Here is a 22,711-nt window from a genome sequence, read left to right as displayed (position 1 = left end):
TTGTCCAACATAAAAAATGTCAATTTATGAATGGGCCCAAAAATAAAATAGAGTCAACTGGAAACATAAAGGCTCAACTCCTCAAGATTCGTTCTTTCACTGACAATGTACTAACTACATTCTCCCACCAACAGACCGCTACAGAGGAGGCGACAGTCCCATGCCAGCCACCATCCCCTACAACCAGACCCACGAAAGCCACACTGGGGGGTCCTACAACAGCTCTGACAGAGGCAGCAGCAGCACCTCAGGTACAAGGATGATTGAAAGTTGGTTTCTCTCAGGTCACAGACTCCAAACAGAAATAATCCATATAAAAATGGGATGTTTGCTATATTTTTTGCTCCTTTTGAGTGCAAAATGTTTTCATCTTCCTGCTGTAATGGAAGTATAATTTGTTTTAAAACCCTTGTTTTTCTCTAAGAGGCAATAAATCATTGTTTAGACACTAATAAAATTTGCTTTAAGTCTTAATCTGATTGACTTCCAAGTCAAACAGAAAACAAGTTGCTCATTTCTTGTTTTTTTTTTACTTTGCTTTCAATGTTGTTTTAGGTTAAACAAAATAAATTAGATACAAGTATCTTTTTTCTATAATTGCAGCTCCTCTTTTGTTGCTTTTCTTTGTTAGCTGCATCACTTTTCTTGTGTTTCATTAATTCAGTTAAATGGTTTTTACCTGAAATCGGTGTGGATCAGCATAATTTCATCAGGACTTCAGTGTCTGTCGGTGGACAAGGACAAATGATTACACGTCCTGGGCGGCACGCAACGCTGCCACCTTAATGCCACGTATCCATTCTGATATTGCACTTGAAATTCAAGCCATTAAGAGGAGGCCTTTAGTTCTCGCTGCACATCACAGCTCATTGGTTTACAGTTTTAGTAGGGTAGCTTTAATTAAACGCTTTTTATTCAGATTTTTTTTTCCATCAGTGTTTTCCACCATTTAAGGTGTGCATGCTGACATATAAAATAAGCAGTTTTTCCACCATTGTTGTTAATTTTCTCTGCTGTAAGCTTATTTCATGTGTTTTTTTTCTGTATTAATAATTTGTTTGTTTTCATGCTTTATTATGTGTTTCTGAAGGAATCCTGCAATTAAGCTTTCCTTTTTTTTTCTCCCCATTTGTTGAGCAGGTAGTCAGGGTCATAAGAAAGGAGTACGCACCCCCAAACTACCCAAACAAAGCACAATGAATTGGGCTGACCTTCTGCCTCCCCCTCCTGCAAACCCACCCCCGAGTCGGAGCACAGAGGAGTACTCTCTGTCGATGGATGAAAGGTAGACAAAAGCAGTCTCGGCACACAATGCTTTTGAATACTAGTCCATTTTCACCAATTCTTTGGTATCCATTCCAAGTATTTGCTCCAGGGCTCGTCTGTCCATTAGTGCTGGGTCCATGTCAAACCTTGATCGAAGGATGAATATTTACTGCATGCCTCTCTGGCTTCGAGGAATAGAGGCAGTGATGATAACGAAGCTTGTTTGTGTCTGCCGGCAGCTGTGATCCGGACATGCAGTGCGCCATGCCCCCCTCTCACATGTACCTGCAGCCCGATGAGCTGGAGGAGGAAGAGGAGATGGAAAGAGGGCCCACTCCTCCCATCCGTGGGGCGGCCTCTTCTCCAGCTGCAGTGTCCTACAGTCACCAGTCCACCGCCACGCTTACCCCCTCGCCCCAGGAAGAGATGCAGCCGATGCTCCAGGATGCTCAGGACAACCACGAACGCCGGTACACCCACAGCATACCCTCTCGTAACAAATCCGTGATGAGAAAACATCACATATTCTTAGAGTATTGCAGAGAAGCATCGATATTTTGCTTTAAATTATATATATATATATTATATTTCTGGGATTTTCCTGCAGTATTTACTGAAAAACTGAAATAAGTCTAGAGGTCTACACATTTTCAGAGTATAAGTGGCACTTTTGGGAGAACAAGTTCCCCCAAGCCTGGTCTAACGCTCCGTTCACACTGAACGTGGATCACACATCAGATTGATGCTCAATGCTTGTTCATAAATGTGTTGGTAAATTGGGTCGACCTCTGATTGGAAGATTGCTGGTTTGATTCCTACCCATGTGTTGAAGTGTCCTTGGGCAAGATACTGATCCCCACATTGCCTCTGGTGGTCAAAGGTTGGCGCCAGTATTTGGCGGCTGTGAATGGGTGAATGGGACTATGAAGCACTTTTTGGGTCTTTGAAGAAGGTAGAAAATAGCTATCAAAGTATATTTACCATTTTAGTCTCATCGTTACGTGGAGTCATTGATCGTATATCTCATTTAAAATGTATGGAAGACTTATGGTAAGAGATTGAGTTTGTTTCATTCAGTCTTTTTATTTTACCTTGTACTGCAGAATCTGCATCTGCATGACAAAACTTTCAGCGGTACTTGTATCTCTTCATGACCCAGTTTGATGATTTGCCGTCCCGCATTAGTCCAAAGAAGGAAAAAAATAAAAACAGGAATAATAAAGTCTTGATGCAAATAAGACAAATATTATAAAGTTCAGGAGGAGAACAATCAGATTCTTCTACGCGTTTGTTTTGGACAATGCTTCTTCTTCGACGTTTCTGTCAGAAGCAAATACTGATACACCAACCTACAGTGCCCTCTAGTGGTTGTTGTAAGAAAAAAACACCAAAGGCGAACTGGATGTTAGTGAAAAATAAAAAAAAAAATTCATGAGGTAATTTATCACATATAAGTCTCTTTTGAGTATAAGTTGCAACCAAAAAACTCGACTTATAAAATATGGTAAGTGTCTTTAAAGGGTTACCAAACAGGGAAGTTGGAGGCTGACTCCACCCACAGCCAGAATTTGAAAATCCAGTCAGAGGGGCCATTTATACAGGTCAAAAGCCAAGAAAAGTTGATTTAGGGTTTGGTAACCCTTTAAAACCATACTGTTTTTATACTGTTACGCAGAAGCCTGAAACAGTGAAAAAATTAAATCCTGCCATAGTCTTTTCATTGTGTTGGGTTGTAGCACATATTATTTAAATGTTCAGTTTAAGTCAGTCATTTACTTAGGTTGAGAAAAAAGAACGTACCTGTCAAATCCATTTAGGTCAGTTCAAGTATGATCTGTGCCCATCTGATAGTTCAAAACCAGCTTCTTTTTATATTTATATATATATATTTGTTATCAAAATTGGTTTGAATTCTTCTACTTCTCCTAATAAAATGCACTTCTTTTAGGCGCCATGTTATGAGCCCCCCACCACCTCCAAGACCCCACTCCCCCTCACACACGTATGGGTTCATCAGCAGCCCGCTGGGGTTGGACACTGATGGAATGGAGGAGGAGGGTATAATGGAAGAAGAGGAAGAGGACGGTGATGAGACAGACGCTGAAGTAGCCAAGATGCACTTCCACCACACACACCCCCACCACCCTCAGATGCACGCGCGGAGGTTGCTGCTACGAGGGCTTGAACAGACGCCAGCGTCCAGCATGGGGGATCTGGAGAGCTCAGTGACCGGCTCCATGATCAACGGATGGGGCTCGGCCTCTGAGGAGGACAATGTTTCTTCAGGGAGGTCCAGCGCCGTCAGCTCTTCAGACGGATCCTTCTTCACAGATGCCGATTTCGCTCAAGCGGTTGCTGCTGCTGCGGAGTATTCAGGCCTCAGGGTGGGAAAGCACCCACATTCACAAGGCCAGGAAGCAGGAGGAGCTCCAGGTACCAACAGACTTTCTCATGACGTCTTTAGTGGTCTTGAACAGCAGAAATAAACGACGGTCTTATCTCTTTCCTCAGCGCAAAAATACCAAATAAGCCAGTCGAGTCACCGTCCCAGCAGCCCGGTGTCTACAGACAGTAATATGAGCATGGCTGCTATACAAAGGAGGCCTCCAAAAAAGCTAAAACAGCACTCTGCGGGTCACCCAGGGAACCAGCGCCGTGAGGCCTTCAGTGAAGGTATGCTTTCACGTGTGTTAAGTTCAGTCTAAGTTCATGTACATTTTTCTGTAGAATTTGTAAGAAAAATAAATTCAATAACTGCAACAATCAAAAATATTACATTCAAAGCCTTTGACTTGTGTGGTAAATCTGAACTAATCTTTAAGTACACACATATATATATATTGCAAGAACAGATAAAGACCATTACAAAAAAAAGAATTTTAATGAAAAATTGTGTTCATTTCCAGAATTCCATTCAAAAAGTTAAACTTTGATAGAATATAAATCCAGGGCCCACTCCTTAATTGACTTCAAGTATTTGTTTGTTTTTACATAAATTTATATTCCAGCTCACCAAACACAGGAAAACTAGATTTCATAAAATTAGAAAACTGAAGAATTCACTGTTTACCTCTGACTAAAAAGATATAGACAAGAATTGTGACCACAACAAATCATCAAGTATCTTCAATACTTCAGTTGTATGGGGAGGGACCAGGTTCTGCTGGAAGATGAAATCTATATTTCCATGTAGATCCTCAGCAATCAGGAAGTCCTCTAGAACGTTCTGGTAGACTGTTGCAGTGATTTTGAAGACAGCAGAGTTTACCAACACCAGTGCTGGACATTGTAGCCTAAATCATGACTGGAGGATTTCACACTGGATTTCCATCAGCTTGGGTTCTGTCTCCAGACCCTTGGACCTTGATTCCCAAATAAGACGCACTTTGTTTTTATTAGAAAACTGGACCTTGGACCACCAGCCAACAGTCCAGTCCTTTTTTTTTTGGTCCAGTTGGGATGTTTCCTCCCATCTCCTGAATGTGGTGTTTTTTTTTAAGGTATTCCTTCCACCTCATTCTACTTTTTCCTTTTGATAATCCGCTGAAGCCCACAGTTGTTTCTTTGCTGCTCCATCTTCTCCCGCCACGTTTTGCTTTTCCATTTGACTTTCCGTTGATCTGCTTGGACACAACAGCCACCCTCCTTAGCTATGAACTTTAGTGGCTTACCCAAACATGGAGGGGATCAATAATAATCTTCTGGTTAGTTCCCTATATTGAACCCAACTGAGACAATTAAACCAAAAAGAACCACTTTAGTGACATCTAAGCAACCTGTGTTGGTGCTTTGAGTTTAGCCGATGATTAGTTAGTGAAACTCATCTGAAAACATTCATGTCCAAATTTCTCCACAGTATTCAAATTTTTTGAAAACCTGTTTTCTGTTGATTTTTTTGTGCTGGAAACCAAATTTAAGCAAAAATAAACAAATACTTGAAATCAACAAAAACAGTGGACCCTAAATGCACATTCCAAGAAAGTTTCATTTTCTGAATGGAACTATGGGAATTTTAATGTTATTCTACTTCATTTTTTTCCTGCAAGTTTTTGATCAGACTATTAAATAAAAAGATTCACAAGCAGATGCATGTTAACTCACAAATAACCATCTTGAACTAGAACAATGACTAGGAATAGGTGTGCAGTAAGACAACCTTATGTTCATATTTTGATCTCTATCACTGCTAAACAAACAGGGCAAGTGGTGGGCAGGAGGCCAGGGGTTATATTGTAGAATTTTGGGAGATGAGCTCTGGAAGAGGAGTTCTGCTTAGCTTGGCCATTTCTACACTTTGGATTGAATTTAAATTGGGGCAGATGTTTTCTCAGTGATACCGTTCATGCTTCATACACACCGGGCATCTGATATGCTTTCAAGAACGTTACTGAAGGTGGGTTTGCGTACATGCCTGTATTATACGGTGTTTACACTGAACTGTCAGTATCCGATACTCACAGTTGATAGAGGCTGTTTACAACATGTCAAAGCGGTGCAAATCTCGCGTAACTTGTTACAGGTTTTCTCTATCACAGCTCTATTCCGATATATGAAAGACTTGAGCCTCGTTTCCACTGAGCTGTACGGTCTAGTTCAGTATTTTGAGCGTTTCCATTGTAAAATGGACCCATTAAACAGTATTGAACCGTACCTCTTGGGGCCCCCTTCTGTTGTAGGTCCATTGAAAAGTACCGTACCACTCCTTACTGTACCGTATCGGACCGCTCAGTGGAAACCTTGGTGTCCTATAATTCTAGCCTGGCACAAACCACAATTATTAATTTTCTCTTCATAATAAATCCAGTACTTCCGTGTTTTTAAAAAAGTACCCAAACCGTACATCACTACCAAATCCGAGTCCCTGATTGGTCCAAGTTCAACTGGTTTAACTGTCATCATGCAGCCATTGAACGCGGTTTTGTATGACGAGCCTCAAAATTTTGAAAACGTGTGTAGCTACACTTGAATGTGAGAGTTTTGAACGCAGAAACATTTATGCACTTGATAGACTTTTAATAAAAGTGATGGCATGAACGCACATTGCTGAGGTGAGTATGAACATAGTATCACTCTGAACTTAGATGAAATGGGATAAATACTTTAGCTCTATACAAAATGAAACTCTTCAAAGTTGTAAAGTAACTGATTTTAAATAGCAACAACTTTGAAAAATAAAAAGGAAAAATAGTGCAATTAAACACTTTCAGAGAGGCCACATAATAAAAGGAAATAATTTTCTTTGCATTTCTTGTCTGCTCTGATCTTGTGTGGAAGGATAATTTTTTAAACGTATCCGTGCGATGTGGCGTCCTGGAGCTGGCTCCCCTCTTAGTGTCAGGTGTCCTTGAGTGTTGGAAGCACTTCACAGGGAGATTTAATATCCAGCTCACTGGGAGCCAGACCAGCTATATCACTGCAGAATATCCTGCCACCCCCCCACCTCCTGCCTCCTTATATCCTGGCTTCCTCCCCATCCTCTGCCCCTCCCCTCGGAGTGATCTCTCCATCCTCCTCTCCTCTCACCTCGCCTTGTCTGCTGTCTTTGTTTGAGTTGGGAGGGGGGCGGCAGAGTGACAGCTCCTCACTTCTGTCTATCAGTGCTCCTGCTGATTGTATTTGATCTGAATGGATTGTTTTTCATTTGGAGTTTATTGCCTCGCCATCCCAACCCCCCCCCCCTCTAAACAGACCGCCCTGTTTGTCCTGCCTGTGGTCTGGAATAATGTCGTTTAGGTGAGAGGTGAGGAAAGGTGATTGAATGACATTTAGAACAAAGGGAGGGTCACAAACGCTGTGTTCTGTGGATGCGCGATTGGCTTGTTGTTTTGGACGTCTTAAGCTTCGCCACATTTACCGAAATTTTTAGCGCTTTGAGAGTGACGATCCAGAATGCAGGAAAACCAATGAACCCTTCATACCAACCTTCCTTCGTCCCTACTGCTTACCCCTCCTTGACCTAGTCATTTCATTCTTGTTTGCACAGTGGATGTGGAAATACTCCTGTTATATTCCCCCTATGATTCATACAGTGTTTGACTTGGACGCCTTCGTCTACCCGCTCCTCTGAACGTAACCCTTTCCTGTCTCTTCTGATCCGTCTCAGCCCTGTCTGCTTAATTAACCAGCGGGCCCTCAGATCCATCCTCCTTGGCAAACTGGGAGACACTTTTCAGACCTGAGCCCTGTCCTCGCCGATATTTCCTCGTAAATCTAACAGGCGCGCTGCTCCTCCTGTGTAGTGAGCTATAGCTCACAGACTGTGGCATTGATCTGACTCTGACTGAGGCAGAACTCAGGAGGCAAGACAGATATTAAAAAAAGAAAAAAACATCTACAGGCGCCTCTTTGCTCTATGATATTGACCGCCCCTCCTTTTGTATTCAGGGAGAGTGGGTGGAGGATAATCAGAAAGGTGCACTGAAGCTGTCCGCTTCTGCCAAGCAAAGACATCACCTGCCTCATCTGCCGTCTGCGGAGAAAAAAAAAACCCACAGCTTTGATTTCCTCAGTCCAGTTCAGTTTTGCACAATTTCTATCTGCCACTCGAATCTGGCAAAGAAGTTAAAAAGTTGGCGGCCCACTTTAAATCCTGCATGGTTTTACAGGTCTGCCAACAAACCCATCCTTCAGGTTGGAAGCTGATTAGAAGATGAGAAGCCATCGATCGAAGGCCGACAAGGCTTTTCGCTCACGTTTTGTTTAGATGCCTCTGTGATGTGTGAGAGGCCAGGCGGCCCACTGCCTGCTCTCATGTGAATAATGGCTCAAGGACAAGTAGCATTGATTCATCGACAGGGGAAGTCGAGCAGGACAGAGAGCCAGCTGCTGAGCGCTACGCTCCTCCTCCCCTCTCGTTTCTTCCTCAAATCTCGTAACCTTGACCAGTTTGGACCTCTCTCATGCGAACGCTTTTGTTTCCAGTGAAAATGTTGTTTGTGAATCACATTGCAAACGTAGTTCACACCAAACATTTGGACGGTTGTGGTTAACATGGTTCTGACTTCCTGTTGTCTGACAGATCTGCCGCCCCCACCCATTCCTCCTCCAGCGGCGCTCAAGTCCCCCACACATCCGTCCAAAGCAGCTCTGGAGGGCCGAGGAATCATATCCCCCAAAGCGGGAGATGTTCGCGACAAGCGAGGAGGACCCGGTGGCTACAGGCTCCAAGAAAGCTTCGACTCCAGAACCAGCTCGTCTGAGCGCAAAGACGGCCAGGACAGGCAAAAGTCTGCTCTGGGAGGGAAAGGCAGTAAAACTGAAGGTGGCTCAGGCATCAAATCACGACAGCATCCAGGTACTACCACAGTCCCCAAATAACGCCGTCCTCTATTGTCATCTCCAGTGTTTTAAGTCTCGTATTTCTTGTTTGGCTCCAAGGATCAGAAGACATCCTGCCCTACAGCCGGCCCCAGTTCCCTGGAGTCAACAGTCCCCGAGACCCAAGTTCCTCCAGCTCTATGTCATCCAGGGGCTCAGGGGGGCGACGGAGAGGAGAGGGAAGCCGAAGGAATCCTGCAGAAATGGGCCTTAACAGCTCTGGAGCCTTTCACCCCGGACATGATGAGCTAGAGGTGCGAGCTTATACCAGAAATACGAAATGATCTCAACAGCTCTGACTGTAAAGCTCCGTAAACATCAGGCATGTCATGGGCGTGTTGAACACAGGTTCTTGAACGCACCTTCAGCGTACGGTGTTCACACTGGACTGTTGCTACTAGGAATGTCCCAATCCAATCACATGATCGGAAAATTGGGCCCAATCGTGTGGTTGATGACCCGATTGGTATGAAATATATTTCAAGCTTTTTATCCCAGATAAATAATCTACTAGAAGTCGACATGTCATGAACGGATCACGACATGTTATTGCCGGAAAGCGCAACAGAATACGACAACAATTCAAGCAGGAGGCTAACAAAAACAGTTCAGTCAAGCTAGCAAGATGTTCAATAACTCTTTTTAAAATCTTTTAAACTGACAGCAGCTGTCTCTATTAGTTTATCTTAATGCAAACAACGACCAACAAATGCATTTCAAAAGAAAGAAGTTGTTTTTTTCTTAAATATTTCTTTAATGTTAAGCTCCCTCTGTGCTGCAGACAGATGGCTACACAGCAGATGCTAACCGCTAAGTGCTAGCTTCTTGATTTAACCACTTAGGACCTGAGCTGTTCTTTGATATGCCTTTTTAGTTTTCTGAGAGGGAAATACAAGTTAAGAAAAGTTCATTACTGTGGTAATAAAAGCAGAAATGTGATGTCTTAAGAGGTAAAAGTCTTAAGAAGTAAAAAAAAATCCCATCATCTAAATAAATATTCATCATATTCATGCTACAACAAAGTCATCATTCATTTTTAAGATTTTTAAATGAATCTGTAGATTATCAGCAGATACTGAAAATCAAATGACTCAGAACCTGATCGGGCCAAAAAAACCTGATTAAGTCCAAGTCCCTGATTGGTCAAAGTTCTACTGGTTTAATCTTTAATGGGGATTCAGTGATCACACGTTTTGTGCGTAGACCCCTATAAACTTGAACGCAAGAGTCTTTAACACGAAAGGCTTAAACATCTATTCACACTTAAAGACTTATTAGTAGAATTGGTTGCTTGAATGCACATTGTCAAGCCCAGTGTGAACACAGCATAATAGATGATCGCAAATAAAAAAATTGAAAAAAAAAAATAGCATTTTTATCGTAAAATAAACAAATTTCTTTTTTTTAACCAAAAACATATACAATGTAGGACAGACCAGTATATATTTAATCTATTATTAAGTATTGCTATTACAAAATAAAACAACTTTTCTTTTTTTTTGTTTTGTTTTGTTTCTTTAAATCGCTTAAGGAAGTAAAATTATTAACCAGTCTAATCATATTAGACTGACCATAGTTTACACGGATATGGATCATAGTTCCAGAGCAATGTCACTGGAAGTCAATATTGCTATGCAGCAATCCAGACTGATGAACATGTGATGACAGGTGCTTTCTCCACAGGATTAGAATCCAATTTATTCCCATTTATACAGTTTAGTCTCTTTTAAGAATCTTTCACACATATTGATTTATATTCTGTTAGTTTATGCGGAAAAACATGGAAGCTAACAACCACATTTCTGTGTTTTTCTACCTCCAGATAGCGGAAAGCTGAAGAACAGAGGAGGAAACGAAGGAACTGTTTAGATTTTTCCAAGAGTGGAGCACCATTGTTTCTCTTACAATTTTAAATATCTCAGTATTTCATCACCTTGTTGGCTGCCATCATAACTTCATCAGTAATGTTTCTTTACATTTGGACAACAGACCAATGTGTTTTGTATTTCTTTTATAACTTATCATTGATATGTCCATGAGAAAAAGAAAAAAAAGTTAACAGCTTGACGTGTTTGAAAAAAAAAAATACATACAATGGTATATTTATGTTTGAATTCCAATGCAATATGGAGAAGAGTCCTGCTCCAGTCACTGACATAACTCGGCTTGCCTTTTCAAGAACTTGCAAACAGTCTGATGTTACTGTAACAGAATGCTGCAAGCTGAGAGGGTGAACTGTCTGTAAATATGTGTCTCCTTGTTTACCCATTGTGGTACCTCAAAGTTCTCTTCCTTGTTTCGTTTTGCAGATTATAATTTTATTATGTCAGTAAATAATATTATTTTATCATTTCCATCCATGTTTGTAAATGGCTATATTATTTAGCTCTCCGAGAAAGTGCCACTTTGGGATTTGTGTTCTGTTTTTGTAATGCACTGCTTTGTTCTGTGTCGTCATCAATGTTTTTGTTTTACTTTGGTTTTAAAAGCACAATCACTAAACTTTATTTTAAACCATTCTATCTATTAACCTTTTTGTCTTACTGGAAGAAAAAAAAAAAAAAGGTATGACAAAAGAGCCTATTAATCCTGATGATGATGACGGTGGTGAGGAAGGTAAAGGTTAATTTTCTACGAAAGCTGCGCTTGAAAGGAGACTCTATTGTGGTGATTGTCTCCCTCTCCAGTTCTAATGCTAACTCAAGTGATGAAAAAAGGTAGTAAATGTGAGTCATAGCTGCAATGTAAATATCCTTTTCACGATAACCATAAAGATCAGCTATTGCACATTACTCCAAATGGTTGTGTTGCCTACGAATGCACTTAAATGAATGTCCAGTACAGGAAATCCGTCACTTTGGGAATCTGGAGAGGCAGAGTCTCTTTTCTTGATACGAAAAGGGCTGATAAAGCCCTGTTTTAAGAAAAAAAAAGGGTGCTGTTGTTTATTCATAGGACATCTGCAAACATTTGTTTCGTAAAGCAAAAAAGAATAATGAAAAAAAAGATCAATAAAAAAACTCAAATTATAAAAAGCTTTTTGGGCTACATTCTCTGACTCAATATTTTTTGTGATTTTTGCGTGTGTGGGGGATGATGTGTTCATAGAACATGCGCTTCTTTGATCACTTTAATTAGATTAGGGTAAAAAAAAAAAAAAGCCAAATTTAGTATCACACATGTAAGAAATGCCCATTTCACAGAATAGCGAAAACTCTCCCACTAATCACAAAGCTTTATGATTTATTCCGCCCACTAATGTTTAGTTGAGTGAATGCTGTGTGGAAATGTTCTTAATCAAAATGTTGTCGCTCTAAATGTATCCAGAATCTCCTTAGTAAGTAGGACAGAAATAATGAGCAACATACTATACCAATGTTAATAGATGGATATATAAAAGGTACAGAAGATACCAAAAATAAAGATATAAAATATAGAGAAGATACTTAAAAGATAGATATATAAAAATAGAGAAGACATTTAAAATATGGTTATATAAAATATATGTTAAATAGATAAAGATAAGATAGATATATAAAAGACCAATGTAAAAATATAGAAATTAAAAGATAGATATCTAAAATATAAAAGAACATACTTAAATATAGATATTTAAAAGATAGATAAGATAAAAGACATAAACCATCTAAATAGAACTGGGCGTTGAGGTCCCCCATAGGAAGGAATTACCTCCACCCCTCGCGAAATTAGGCCACCGCCTTCACCATCACTTCCTGATACGTCTACCGCCATATTGCAAACGGTGGCAACCCATCGATAGCGATTGGTCTGGGTCGCTGAGTCATAGCTGAATCTATGGTAAGTACTGTCGCCAATCCTACTTATACAGTCAATGATAAAAGATTGATTAGAAAAGAAAAAAATTATAAGATATATATATATATATATATATATATATATATATATAAAGATATAGGTTAAAATTAAGATATAAGATAAAATAAAGATAAGGGACACACACACTCATATATATATATGATAAAAATCTAAACGCAACACTTTATGTTTTTGCTCCCATTTATGAGATGAACTCAAAGATTTGAAACATTTTCTACAAAAATAACAATTTCTCTCAAATATTGTTCACATATTAGTCTAAATCTGTGATAGTGAGTGACATGAGGTAATCTATCCCACCTCACAGGTGTGCCATATCAAGATGCTGATTAGACAGCATGATTATTGCACAGGTGTGCCTTAGACTGGCCACAATAAGAGGCCACTCAGAAGCATGGCGTTTGTTTTATTTGAGGTCTGGGGACCTCAAATGACCATTTACCTTAACGTTTGCATTTGTTACCACACACAAAATATATTCCATACACTAATCCAGAGCAAGGAGTTTTTCAGAATTGTGAGCCTTTTGGACATTTTCCAATTTCCTCCTATTTTAATATCCCTTGTACTATCCTTGGTATGTTTAAATTAAAATGCGGTCATCTGGACCCCACAAGACAGCGCGCTGAACGTTTTTTTTCCAAGGATTTTTTTTTATCTTCACTGGTGTCTGTGGCAGACATAAAATCCTGTCTCCCTTTGTCATGGGAGGGATCACACATCAATGTAAGGGTGGGGTCATCTGGACCCCTTAAGAGAGCACAAGGGTGAAAAGATCTTTACATTTTATTTACCTTCTTGGGTCCTCGTCAGGATCATGGGATGCTGGAGTTTGGTGATTTGGATATACTTGGGACAGGGCATGGTCAGAGTTACTGAAACATATATGTTTCAACTATACTTGGAAGCCATATTTTAGGATTTATGTTGAATAAATTGGAAAAAAGATAAATGTTTATTGAATAATCTTTATATAGGCCAATTTAAAAAAAAAATCACAACAGTTAATAGTGTTATGATATTTCTAGTCTTAGGAGTCATTTGAACTGAGTTTTAACTTACTTAGCACAATCAACGATAAAAGCTGTATTTTTACAGGCTATACAGTAATTCTATTTCCACTGTAGCGCACATATTTTACTTAATGCTATTTCCATTAGCATTTCTCATTACTCACAACATCAGCATGCAGTGCCATTCAGTAAAGGCATTTGAAGCCATGGAGGAGGGTGAGGGGGGGCTTTAAACCAACAGTGAAGGGATTATATTCAATTTGACAGGGCTAGATTGCTGCCAATTAGGTGTAAGGAGGCTTCAATGAGGTTACATAAGCAGGCCAACACAGTGCTTGTCTTATTCAGATGAGCCCAGCTCTGATTGGATAGCTGATGATGTGACACCAAAAGGTTCCGCCACAGACAAACCCGAGACACAGGCTTATCCTAACGGGTGCCCAAAATACATTTGTTCCAGTTTCTTTCATCTAACCTGCCGACTGTTTACTCTCACTGAGGCGGTAATTTGGCCTTTGGGAGCCTTTTATTTCATCCACTGTCTGTCTGGCTTACTCAAATAGCTGTGATGAAGAAACAAGAAAGAATTCCCACCTGAGTCCCAATCTAATGAGCATCGCTACCCACCTCAACCTGCTGTGCTGCCCAGCCCGAGACCACTGTAAGTATCTTAAAGAATAGATGGTTCAACAAGTGCCCCTCAAACACTGTGGGGATTTTCTTTGATGTGAAGACATCATTTGTGCTTATAAATCAGCACAATAATCACATTTCGTCGGCGCATTCTCTGAAGAACACGAATAACAGGATTTGCTCTGACAGTCCGTGTTAACTGAGACAAATTACAATTAGATACGTATCTGTATAAGTCAGTAATGGTTTTTAAAATTACAGATGTAGCCTCCCAACATCCACCGCCTTCCTCTTCCACCTCCTCCTCCTCAGCTGCTCTCAGAGCTCCCTTCCCCCTTCATTCCCTCAGGTGTTCTCTAATAGGCACCTTTCTAAACAAGAACAAATTTGAAACAGGAGGGAGCGTTCCCTTATGCCTCCATCCATCATTTTAATGAGTGGAGGTGTGTCCTGGTCCCTCAGTGAGATGCTGGTGATTAAGGATATTAAGCGGATACACTTGCAGTAAGGGTTATTCATCCTATGGTGGCATGAATATTCACAAATAAGGCCAGACTTGTTTTTGTCTGCTTTGTACGGCTTCTTTAACCTGAAGATTGGTGTAATGGAAAAATAGTCTTGTTTAGGATGGTGTATTTTGTTGTTAGCAGGCTAGTAAACTTACATCTTAGACACAACTGTCCTTATGGGCTAACAGAGGCTGTCAGTGGACAAATAAAAGGGACAAATCTGTATGGGGCACACAAGTGGTCTGCAGGAAACATCAAAACCATAGAACACTCAGTGATCAGGCAAAGCAAAAATGTTCATGCAGATTTAGGATGTATTCAGTCTGGATACATTTGGTTACTTAAAACCAGAGTTCGTTTCCCCTGATAATCCGGAATTAATTTTCCGTTTGAATACACGCATGCGGACTTTCATCTGGGACCAGGAACCGATCTCGGACCCAACTTTAAAAGTTGTCTCAGTTAATTTCCAGTTGGACTGAGCCCCAGTTTGCTCTGAGATTCCTCAGTCTGAATACAATTCACTCTTGGGGCGGAGTAACTGAACCAAAATGGCCACCGTAGCTGGTGATGTAAACAGACAGTTGAGCCACAGTAAAGCACTGACTGTCGTGTTATCAAAGAGGAAATAACTGGTCCAACTGTTTACTTGTTGTGAACATTTAAAACACTACACACTTTCCCAATGCTGCTGTGACATCATCCTAAAAGCTAGCTTGAAGCTTCAGCTACGTTGTATCTCAACAATGAGACAGCAACTAAATGAAATTTGATCGGGTGAATACATAAAAACAACTTTCACCATGACACACATTGCTCCTTACTGTTTTTTTCTGACAATCTGTTATAAATACTTATCAGCGTACCGTCATACCCAACGTCTCTTCAGTACTGCTCTTGCTAACATCCTCTGAGCTAAAGCACACACAACACATCTTCTTAAACTGTCTTGTCGCATGCCTCTGCCACACCAAAGTAACAAGTAAAACTTCCCTGTTTGGTTAGATAAAAAGCAAACTAAAAAAGATAAAGTTTAGATAAAAAGTACACTTATGAAGACTTACGCATATATGAAAGTAATTGGAAAAAGTACCACTCAAATACTGAGCAACAAATTGAACATATGTATCGTCTGAATTGCATACAAAATAAAGTTTGAATTCACAATAGAGGTTGTCCTATTTTTTAAAACTCAAATCTGTCAAGAAAAGCATTAAAACAAGGAAAAAAAGGATTGCCATTATCCAATTCAATCCAACATTTTTTAAATTACTCACTTCCATTGCAATGTTGATTGCCAGCAATACTTTTTTTTCAAAATACTTTCATAAAAATGGTTCGCTACTGTCGCAGAAATTTTAACAATACATGTGGCCCTTTCTTTTCCTCTTCACAAAACATAATTTGCCATTAGTGACCAAGTGAGTGTGAATAATTTTGAAAAGCTTTCATTTTTGCCATCACAGCTGTCAAAGGGTTCCTAATGCAATCAGGGCTCCTGCGAGCTTCGGAATTACACTCATCTTTATCACTTAAAAATCTCTCAAAAATGGATTGAATTTAGGCTGGGGCGGATGTATTATTTTTTGTGGCAATTTATTGCACCTAAAGTCTATTTCTTTTGCATTTTAGTTTCACATTTTTGCATATTTGATCTGATCTAGAAATATGCGATGCACTACATTGGTTTTCATGTACAGAAAACTATAAGAATTTTAAAGAAAAAAAATGTATTGAGATTCAGCACTTCTGTGGTTTATGAATAAGAAAAGAACTTGTAGTTTTCATTGGGTCAAACTAACCACACTTTTGATTTAAAGTGTTTTCTTGCAGCCCGTGGAGCAACAATAACAAGGTTCTGGAGTGGTCACATATTACTTCATGGATTCCTTCTTATTACAGGTGAACTCCATTTCCAGAGATACTTGTTTCATCAGTCCGTTGTTCCGTCCAGCAGCCTGTGTATCATCCTTTCCACAATGAGCTCATGCTCTTAACAGCACTCCCCAGCATGCAGCCAGCCTTCTTTATCAGTGTGTTTGAGGCGCTGGCTCCAGGCCTGCTGCCCCAACAGATGACTGCATGTAAAAAATGGACTCTCCACCACAGACTCAGGCAGGATAAGCTGCATCTTGCAGTGCGGGACTACATTAAGCCTCTAGAGGAAGAGAAAATAAAGAAGTCTGTAAACAAGCTCAACTGTTTTTAGCTCTGAAGGAGGAGTCCAGGTTTAAATATTATTTCAAGCGTTAGTGAAGCAAATAAATAATGGAAATGATGGAAGGACAATTTTTCAACCTGGAAATCTCTCCATGTCCAGTCTAAATATTAGTGTAAATATAATTAGAAACAATCAGTATGTTACAATATTTGTTGTTTTTACTCAATTATAAAAAATCTCTATTTGAAATATTAATTTATTTAACATAGTATATTCCAAAAGCTTTCTTTATGTATTTTAAACATATATTTATGTTTTAAATTGATTAACAAAACTACAACTGCAACGTTTATTTTACTTTTTATTTATACTCTACAACGTAAAGTATAAATATTTGATATTAAGTCCTGAACCGGATATTGATAATTCATGTCGAGAAAATGGTATGGTCGAGCTGGGATGGGATTATTTAAGTTTGCTTCTTCCCACCCCCTTTCAAGCGATCAACTTGTGATTCAATGTGATATGTTTTTTGTTTTTTTTCATGTATTATTCCTGATTGCTTGAAATAAACCATTTCATTCATTCATTCATAATGCGATACAGATTGGCCAAATCCAAATTGCTTCCTTACCCCTCTGGCTTCTCCCTACCCCAACATTTAACCTTCCAAGTGAAGGGAGATGGGAAAAAAAACTATGTCTTCAAATTCAGACGTTACTAACGCTTGATGATGTCATCAATAGCTATCAGTCATCTACGTTAGCGCATAGCTGCCAGCGCTTGGAAACTACAACTTTTTATATTACTTACAATGTTCTGCTTTTCTTGTAAAGCACTTTGTGTTATTCCTGTATATGAAAAGTGCTATATAAATAAAGATTGATTTGATTTGATTTAAAAAGTCATGTCAAAGCATAGGCCGAGTCTGAATTCTTCCCTTACCCCTACGGCTTCTCCCCACCCCTACAGTTAGCCTTCCAAGCAAAGAAAGATGGAAAAAAAAAATTGTGTCTTCAAATTCGGACAATAGAACCACTTGATGAAGTCATGAATATTCACTGGTCATCTACGTCAGCTCATAGGAAAATACAGAGCAACATCAGTGTTAAAACTTTAAAAAGTCATGCTAAAAGAACAAGGCCCAGTCCGAATTCTTTCCCCTTCTCTCTACCTCTCCTTTTTAAGTGGCATTTTTAATGCGTCCGGAATATTTATTTTTTTATCCGACCCTCCAAGCGGAGGGATACAAAGTCCTCTGTCGCGCTGAGAAGCTCTTTTCTTCATGTGGATGTGCTCTAAACCACAGACGTTTACATTTAAATATAAGAAATGACTTTTTGTTGCATCATGACCCTTTTAAAGTTCTAAAACCGCTAACTATCATAAGCTTCAAACTAACTAAAAATAAAGACAATTTAGATGATCGTTTATTAAACTTTTAATGAATTTTGCAGCTTCTGTCCTTCATTAGATTCTGGTATTAAAACAAGATTAAATCAAATGAGGTCGGCATCTAAAACAAAGGAACTATTTTTCACAAAAAGATAAAGTTTTGGTGTCACTGACTCAAAAATGCTGCTTTGGTGCTGAACGCTCACAACTTTGCTCAACTTTACTACACTCTGACTCCATATAATATAAAGTAGCGACTAATCAACTATCAAATTAGTCGTTAAATATTTTAATAGTTGATTAGTTGTGGCAGCTAGCTGTAATCACAGCTATAATAGTGGTCAGTCTAACTGTATGTGTGGTTAGATTACTGTATAATATAATGTGCAAAACGATCTACATTTTTCTGTGATAAGATGACTAAAATTCTAAATGTTGATGCCAATAACCCAATCAAAGAAATAAAATACGTTCAATTTTTAGGTAAATTTAGACTAATTGCATTTGAAGACAAAAGACTGAATACTATACTAAACTCAGGATGGGGCTAATTGCTCCATGGAGAAATATGTAAATTAGGTATAAATGTGTGAAGTATTTCACCCGCTCCTCCTTCTCCAACTTCCCCGCTCCAAATTCCTGCAGTGTTTCGGTTTTTGCAATCAATATTTTAAACTGCTTGTTGCTTTCACTGGTGTCACAGCAGCCAAAAACTAATTTCTTTTGTGCACATTCAGGCTGTCTCTCATTTCTGATCACCAAACTGCTTCATTAACCCCCTTCCCATGCTAGGAGGTAATTAAGTGAACAGCTGTGCACTGTCTGACAACTCATCTTACAGTTGCAATCCTCGGCGGGAACGGCGGCGAGGAGCTCGTCAGTGCAGGTGCACGGTATTTAGACAGCTTACCAGCGCCTCTCCACACCCATTTACACTACAGCTGCAGGTCAAACGCCGCCTCTTCAGACAATCAGGAAGAACTTGTCAGGTTTTTTTGGTTTATTTTTTCATCAGTGTTAAAAATCAGTTAGGATCAGTGAATTTAAAAGTTTGTTTATCCCTCTAAACACATTAATGGAAGTGATCCAGACTGTGGAGGGCAGCCAAACAGAGTCGGAAATTTTGATAACGGAAATGAAGCTTTGATTAATTGCGCATCCATTTGTCACTTTGCCAGTCATTAACCATCGTTATTTAGTGCCGGTAGTATCTGCACAATTACCTTAAGTATGGCTTATCATCCCGTCCCCGAATCTCTCTCTCAGCTTTTTCCCCCAGCAACTTCTACTTTGCAATCTGGAAGATGATCTCACCGTTAAACTTTATTACAACCAATAAATCATGTTCTCTGTAAAAAAAAATGCGTATGATAAAAATAAGTATTAGCAGGAGACACTTGTGTAGAGAAAGCATCATATTGTAAAGTTGAATTTTTCTTCTGTGACTCACTTTGAGCAATAATTTACTTAATAAAATGTGCCACTGGGAATAAAATGTTACACTTCCCTACATAAAAAACTAGTTATTTTAAAAAAGAATAAAAGGGTGTCAATAAAAAAGAGGATTTTGCAATATTTAGAAAGTTTAAAAATAACCTATAATTTAAGATTTATCGAAATTCTTTAACAGCATTTACTGCAAGGGTGCATCTCAGTACTCTTTGCCTCTCATTTCAGTCTCCACCTGGTTCTCTCCTGTAGGATTCTGGGATACGGTGGGGTAAATATATTTGTTTAGTACCTCTGACATGCAAAGGCTATTCAAAGAGCTTTACTGAGATGCAAACGCTTTGGCAACAAAGAAAAATAAATGAAAATGTGATGCAACAATGAAGGAGAAAAAGCAAAGCAAGACATAAAAATATATACTCCATTAAAGGAAGATGATCATCAAATTAAAAGTGGTGTCTGTTTCTCCTTGCCTATTTTTTTTTACAATTTAAAATAAACTTGTTTAATTCCTGAAACTACGGTTTAAAACTGTCTGTGTGAATTTGTTTTAAACCATTTAAGTTTAACATCCTTGCTAATAAAATCTGTAGTTATGAATATACTTCAACTAAATGAATAGGTAACAATATTGAGACATGCTAGTTTTCAGGTTTTTATTTTTTAAGAAGTACTCTTTTTGAACAGTGCATTAAAATAGCTTACAGTCAAACTTAGATTTTTTAGGTTTAAAACAAACATTTTAAAATGCTGTTACAACCTGAATTTCTTTATGCTGCTGCAGCCCTTTTTAGACACAGCTTGCATTAGTGCTGTTGCATAGAACTACTATGAGGCCTGTCACACTCTACATAACCATAAGACTAAGAAAAAATGACTTAGAGAAAGCCGCATTGATAATACCCACAGTTCCATAACTGGAATGTTCTTAGTTAGTTGGTTCATCCCTTTGAGAGCAAGACAAACAGCTGGTCTGCTGCACTACAGTTTGAATTTGCTCAAATTAGATTTCCCCAATTCACTTTCTTTGTATGTTTCTAAGCTGTAGGACTTTCTTTGAATTATGAAGTCAGAACACAACTTTTACTGTATTCTAAGTTGTGATTTAAAGACATGACATTTGTCCCAAATGCAGTCAAAGAAGAATATTGCAAAATAAAAAAACAATACATTTTCTTTCATTTCCAAAAACTAAAAAACTAATCTGGCTAATTTAAACTACACTAATTTCTCCTCACATTGTCAAAGGTTATGAAACACATCACTTGGTCGTCTTTGGTGTTCGTGCAGGTTCTATCTAGTGATTTAAGAATATTTCTACTATCTACTTTACATTCACACACAAAATAAGTCACGTTGTTTTTCAGGATCTTACCTTTAAAGCTGCTTCACAGGAAGTATCTTTTCTTTCAATGTTTACATGTTTTAAAGGAAGTGCAAATATTTCCTTCAAAGAAATTGTCTTTAGTTTAATCATTGATTGCCCGATTGCTTTCTCCTGCTCTCTGATCATTACCACACCCAGCAATGGAGTGACTCATTACAAAGGTAATGTACATTGACTGTATAAGAGAGCTGGACTGAGTGACCCATCCCCCTCGGCGTACCTACTGGCTCCAAGATGCCAATATCCCATAGATTTCTATAGAGAAATAAATACATTTTACATTTTCTTGCTTATCCTAATATTTTTTCAGGAAATGTTTTCTTCCTCACAAGTTATTCAAGTTATAAGCGGACCAATCAGATGCCTCAGTAAAAGCATGTGGTTTTAGTTGAGGCTGGCCCCCACGCTAAAATGTCTGATAGATTATCCCGAGCCCACTCTCAGCAGAAGGGGTGTTGTCTTCAAACTATTTTAAGCATGACTGGGGACAGTGGTTGCCATAGAAACGTTGACTCGCTGACTTGGACCAGTCACTGTCATCTGGCTCCAAGATGGCGACGTCCGTATCGCGGAAAAATGGCGACTGAATTAGCTTGCTGGAGCTGGAGGGAAGGCATTTTCTGTCTGACATCACACCTGTTCTGTCCATGTCTGTATACAGTCAATGATGATGTATTTCAACTTTTATAACTCTGACCACACCCACTCCAGATTTTATCATTAGCTCAACGTACTCAACATTTCTAAAGTTCTCTTGATTGTTATTTTATTTTCTCTTTATTGTGATTCAAATCAATCTTTGAGCTTTAAATTTGAATTTCTTGTGTTCACCTCTTTCATTTGCATCATCTTCTCTCTTTGAGGCGTTATTTTTTTTATTTATTTTTTTTTTTTAAATCATTATTCTGGTTTGGCAGATGTTTCACGCCTCACTTTTTGGAGCTAGAAAAGAGATTTTTGTTTTAGGATGTAAAAATTTGTTGTGTTTTTTTTAAATTATTTGTCAAATTTTGAAATTGCTACTTTTATGAAGACAAATGTTGACTAGCAGGTAATTACTTAATCTTCTTCTTGAAATCTAAAAATATCACGACTATAATAATATATATCCTCACCGTGACAACACATATTGTATGAATTTGATGCCACAATGTAATCAACGTTGAATGAATTAAGACAGTTTTATTTATATTTTTTTTTGGTCCAATGGGCTCTAATAACCGTCTGAGAAAAACACCTAAAATTGCCAGGCCCATCCCCATGTTTAGGTATCCCCAATGCAAACATGCAATCACAGCAGCTGAAAAGAAAAGTGTTATCCAAACACAACGATTGTATATGCTCAACAAAGCTCTGGCAGGACAAATCATGGTGGTTTGATGTAAATGATCACAGACAAAAGAAGTGGCAGTGTTGATGTGCAGAGAAGGAACATAATGGGAATAAATTATGGTGTTTTTTTGTTTTTTTTTTAAGTCAAAATGCCTTTGGGGAGGGCTGGTGTTTTTAAATGGCAGGTGTGTCTAAAGCATTGATAGATGAAAGGTGAGGACATGGGTGAGTGGGCTTCAGAGGTACAACAGGGAGGGGAAGAACATCGGCGATTAGGCACCTTCGGGTTCAGGCTTCATTTTCTTCTTTCTTCTCTCTGTCCCTCGCTGACAGGCGGAGTGGTGAAGATGAGACATGGGTTCATCACGCTTTGTGTGGCCTTGAGCGTTTT

The 22,711-nt window shown here is 38.9% G+C and overlaps 1 protein-coding gene across 4 annotated transcripts in view; it reads left to right on the top strand.

Annotated features, from left to right (window-relative positions):
- The window catches only part of robo1 (roundabout, axon guidance receptor, homolog 1 (Drosophila)), a 280,040-nt gene extending 268,419 nt beyond the window's left edge, over positions 1–11,621 (top strand). For all 4 annotated transcript variants that reach the window (XM_024277075.2, XM_024277073.2, XM_024277076.2 and 1 more), the window contains 8 exons: positions 135–251; positions 1,141–1,285; positions 1,506–1,736; positions 3,215–3,699; positions 3,778–3,939; positions 8,285–8,560; positions 8,644–8,837; positions 10,406–11,621. In XM_024277075.2, coding sequence (XP_024132843.1) covers positions 135–251; positions 1,141–1,285; positions 1,506–1,736; positions 3,215–3,699; positions 3,778–3,939; positions 8,285–8,560; positions 8,644–8,837; positions 10,406–10,420 — 1,625 coding nt within the window. In that variant the 3' untranslated portion in view covers positions 10,421–11,621. The remainder of the gene's footprint in view (positions 1–134; positions 252–1,140; positions 1,286–1,505; positions 1,737–3,214; positions 3,700–3,777; positions 3,940–8,284; positions 8,561–8,643; positions 8,838–10,405) is intronic.
- Positions 11,622–22,711: the final 11,090 nt, after the last annotated feature.

Source organism: Oryzias melastigma, linkage group LG13 (genome assembly GCF_002922805.2).
Source record: "Oryzias melastigma strain HK-1 linkage group LG13, ASM292280v2, whole genome shotgun sequence".
In the NCBI taxonomy this organism is placed as follows: Eukaryota; Metazoa; Chordata; class Actinopteri; order Beloniformes; family Adrianichthyidae; genus Oryzias; species Oryzias melastigma.
Note: the sequence above shows the minus strand (reverse complement) of the source record. Positions and strands in the feature narration are given on the sequence as shown.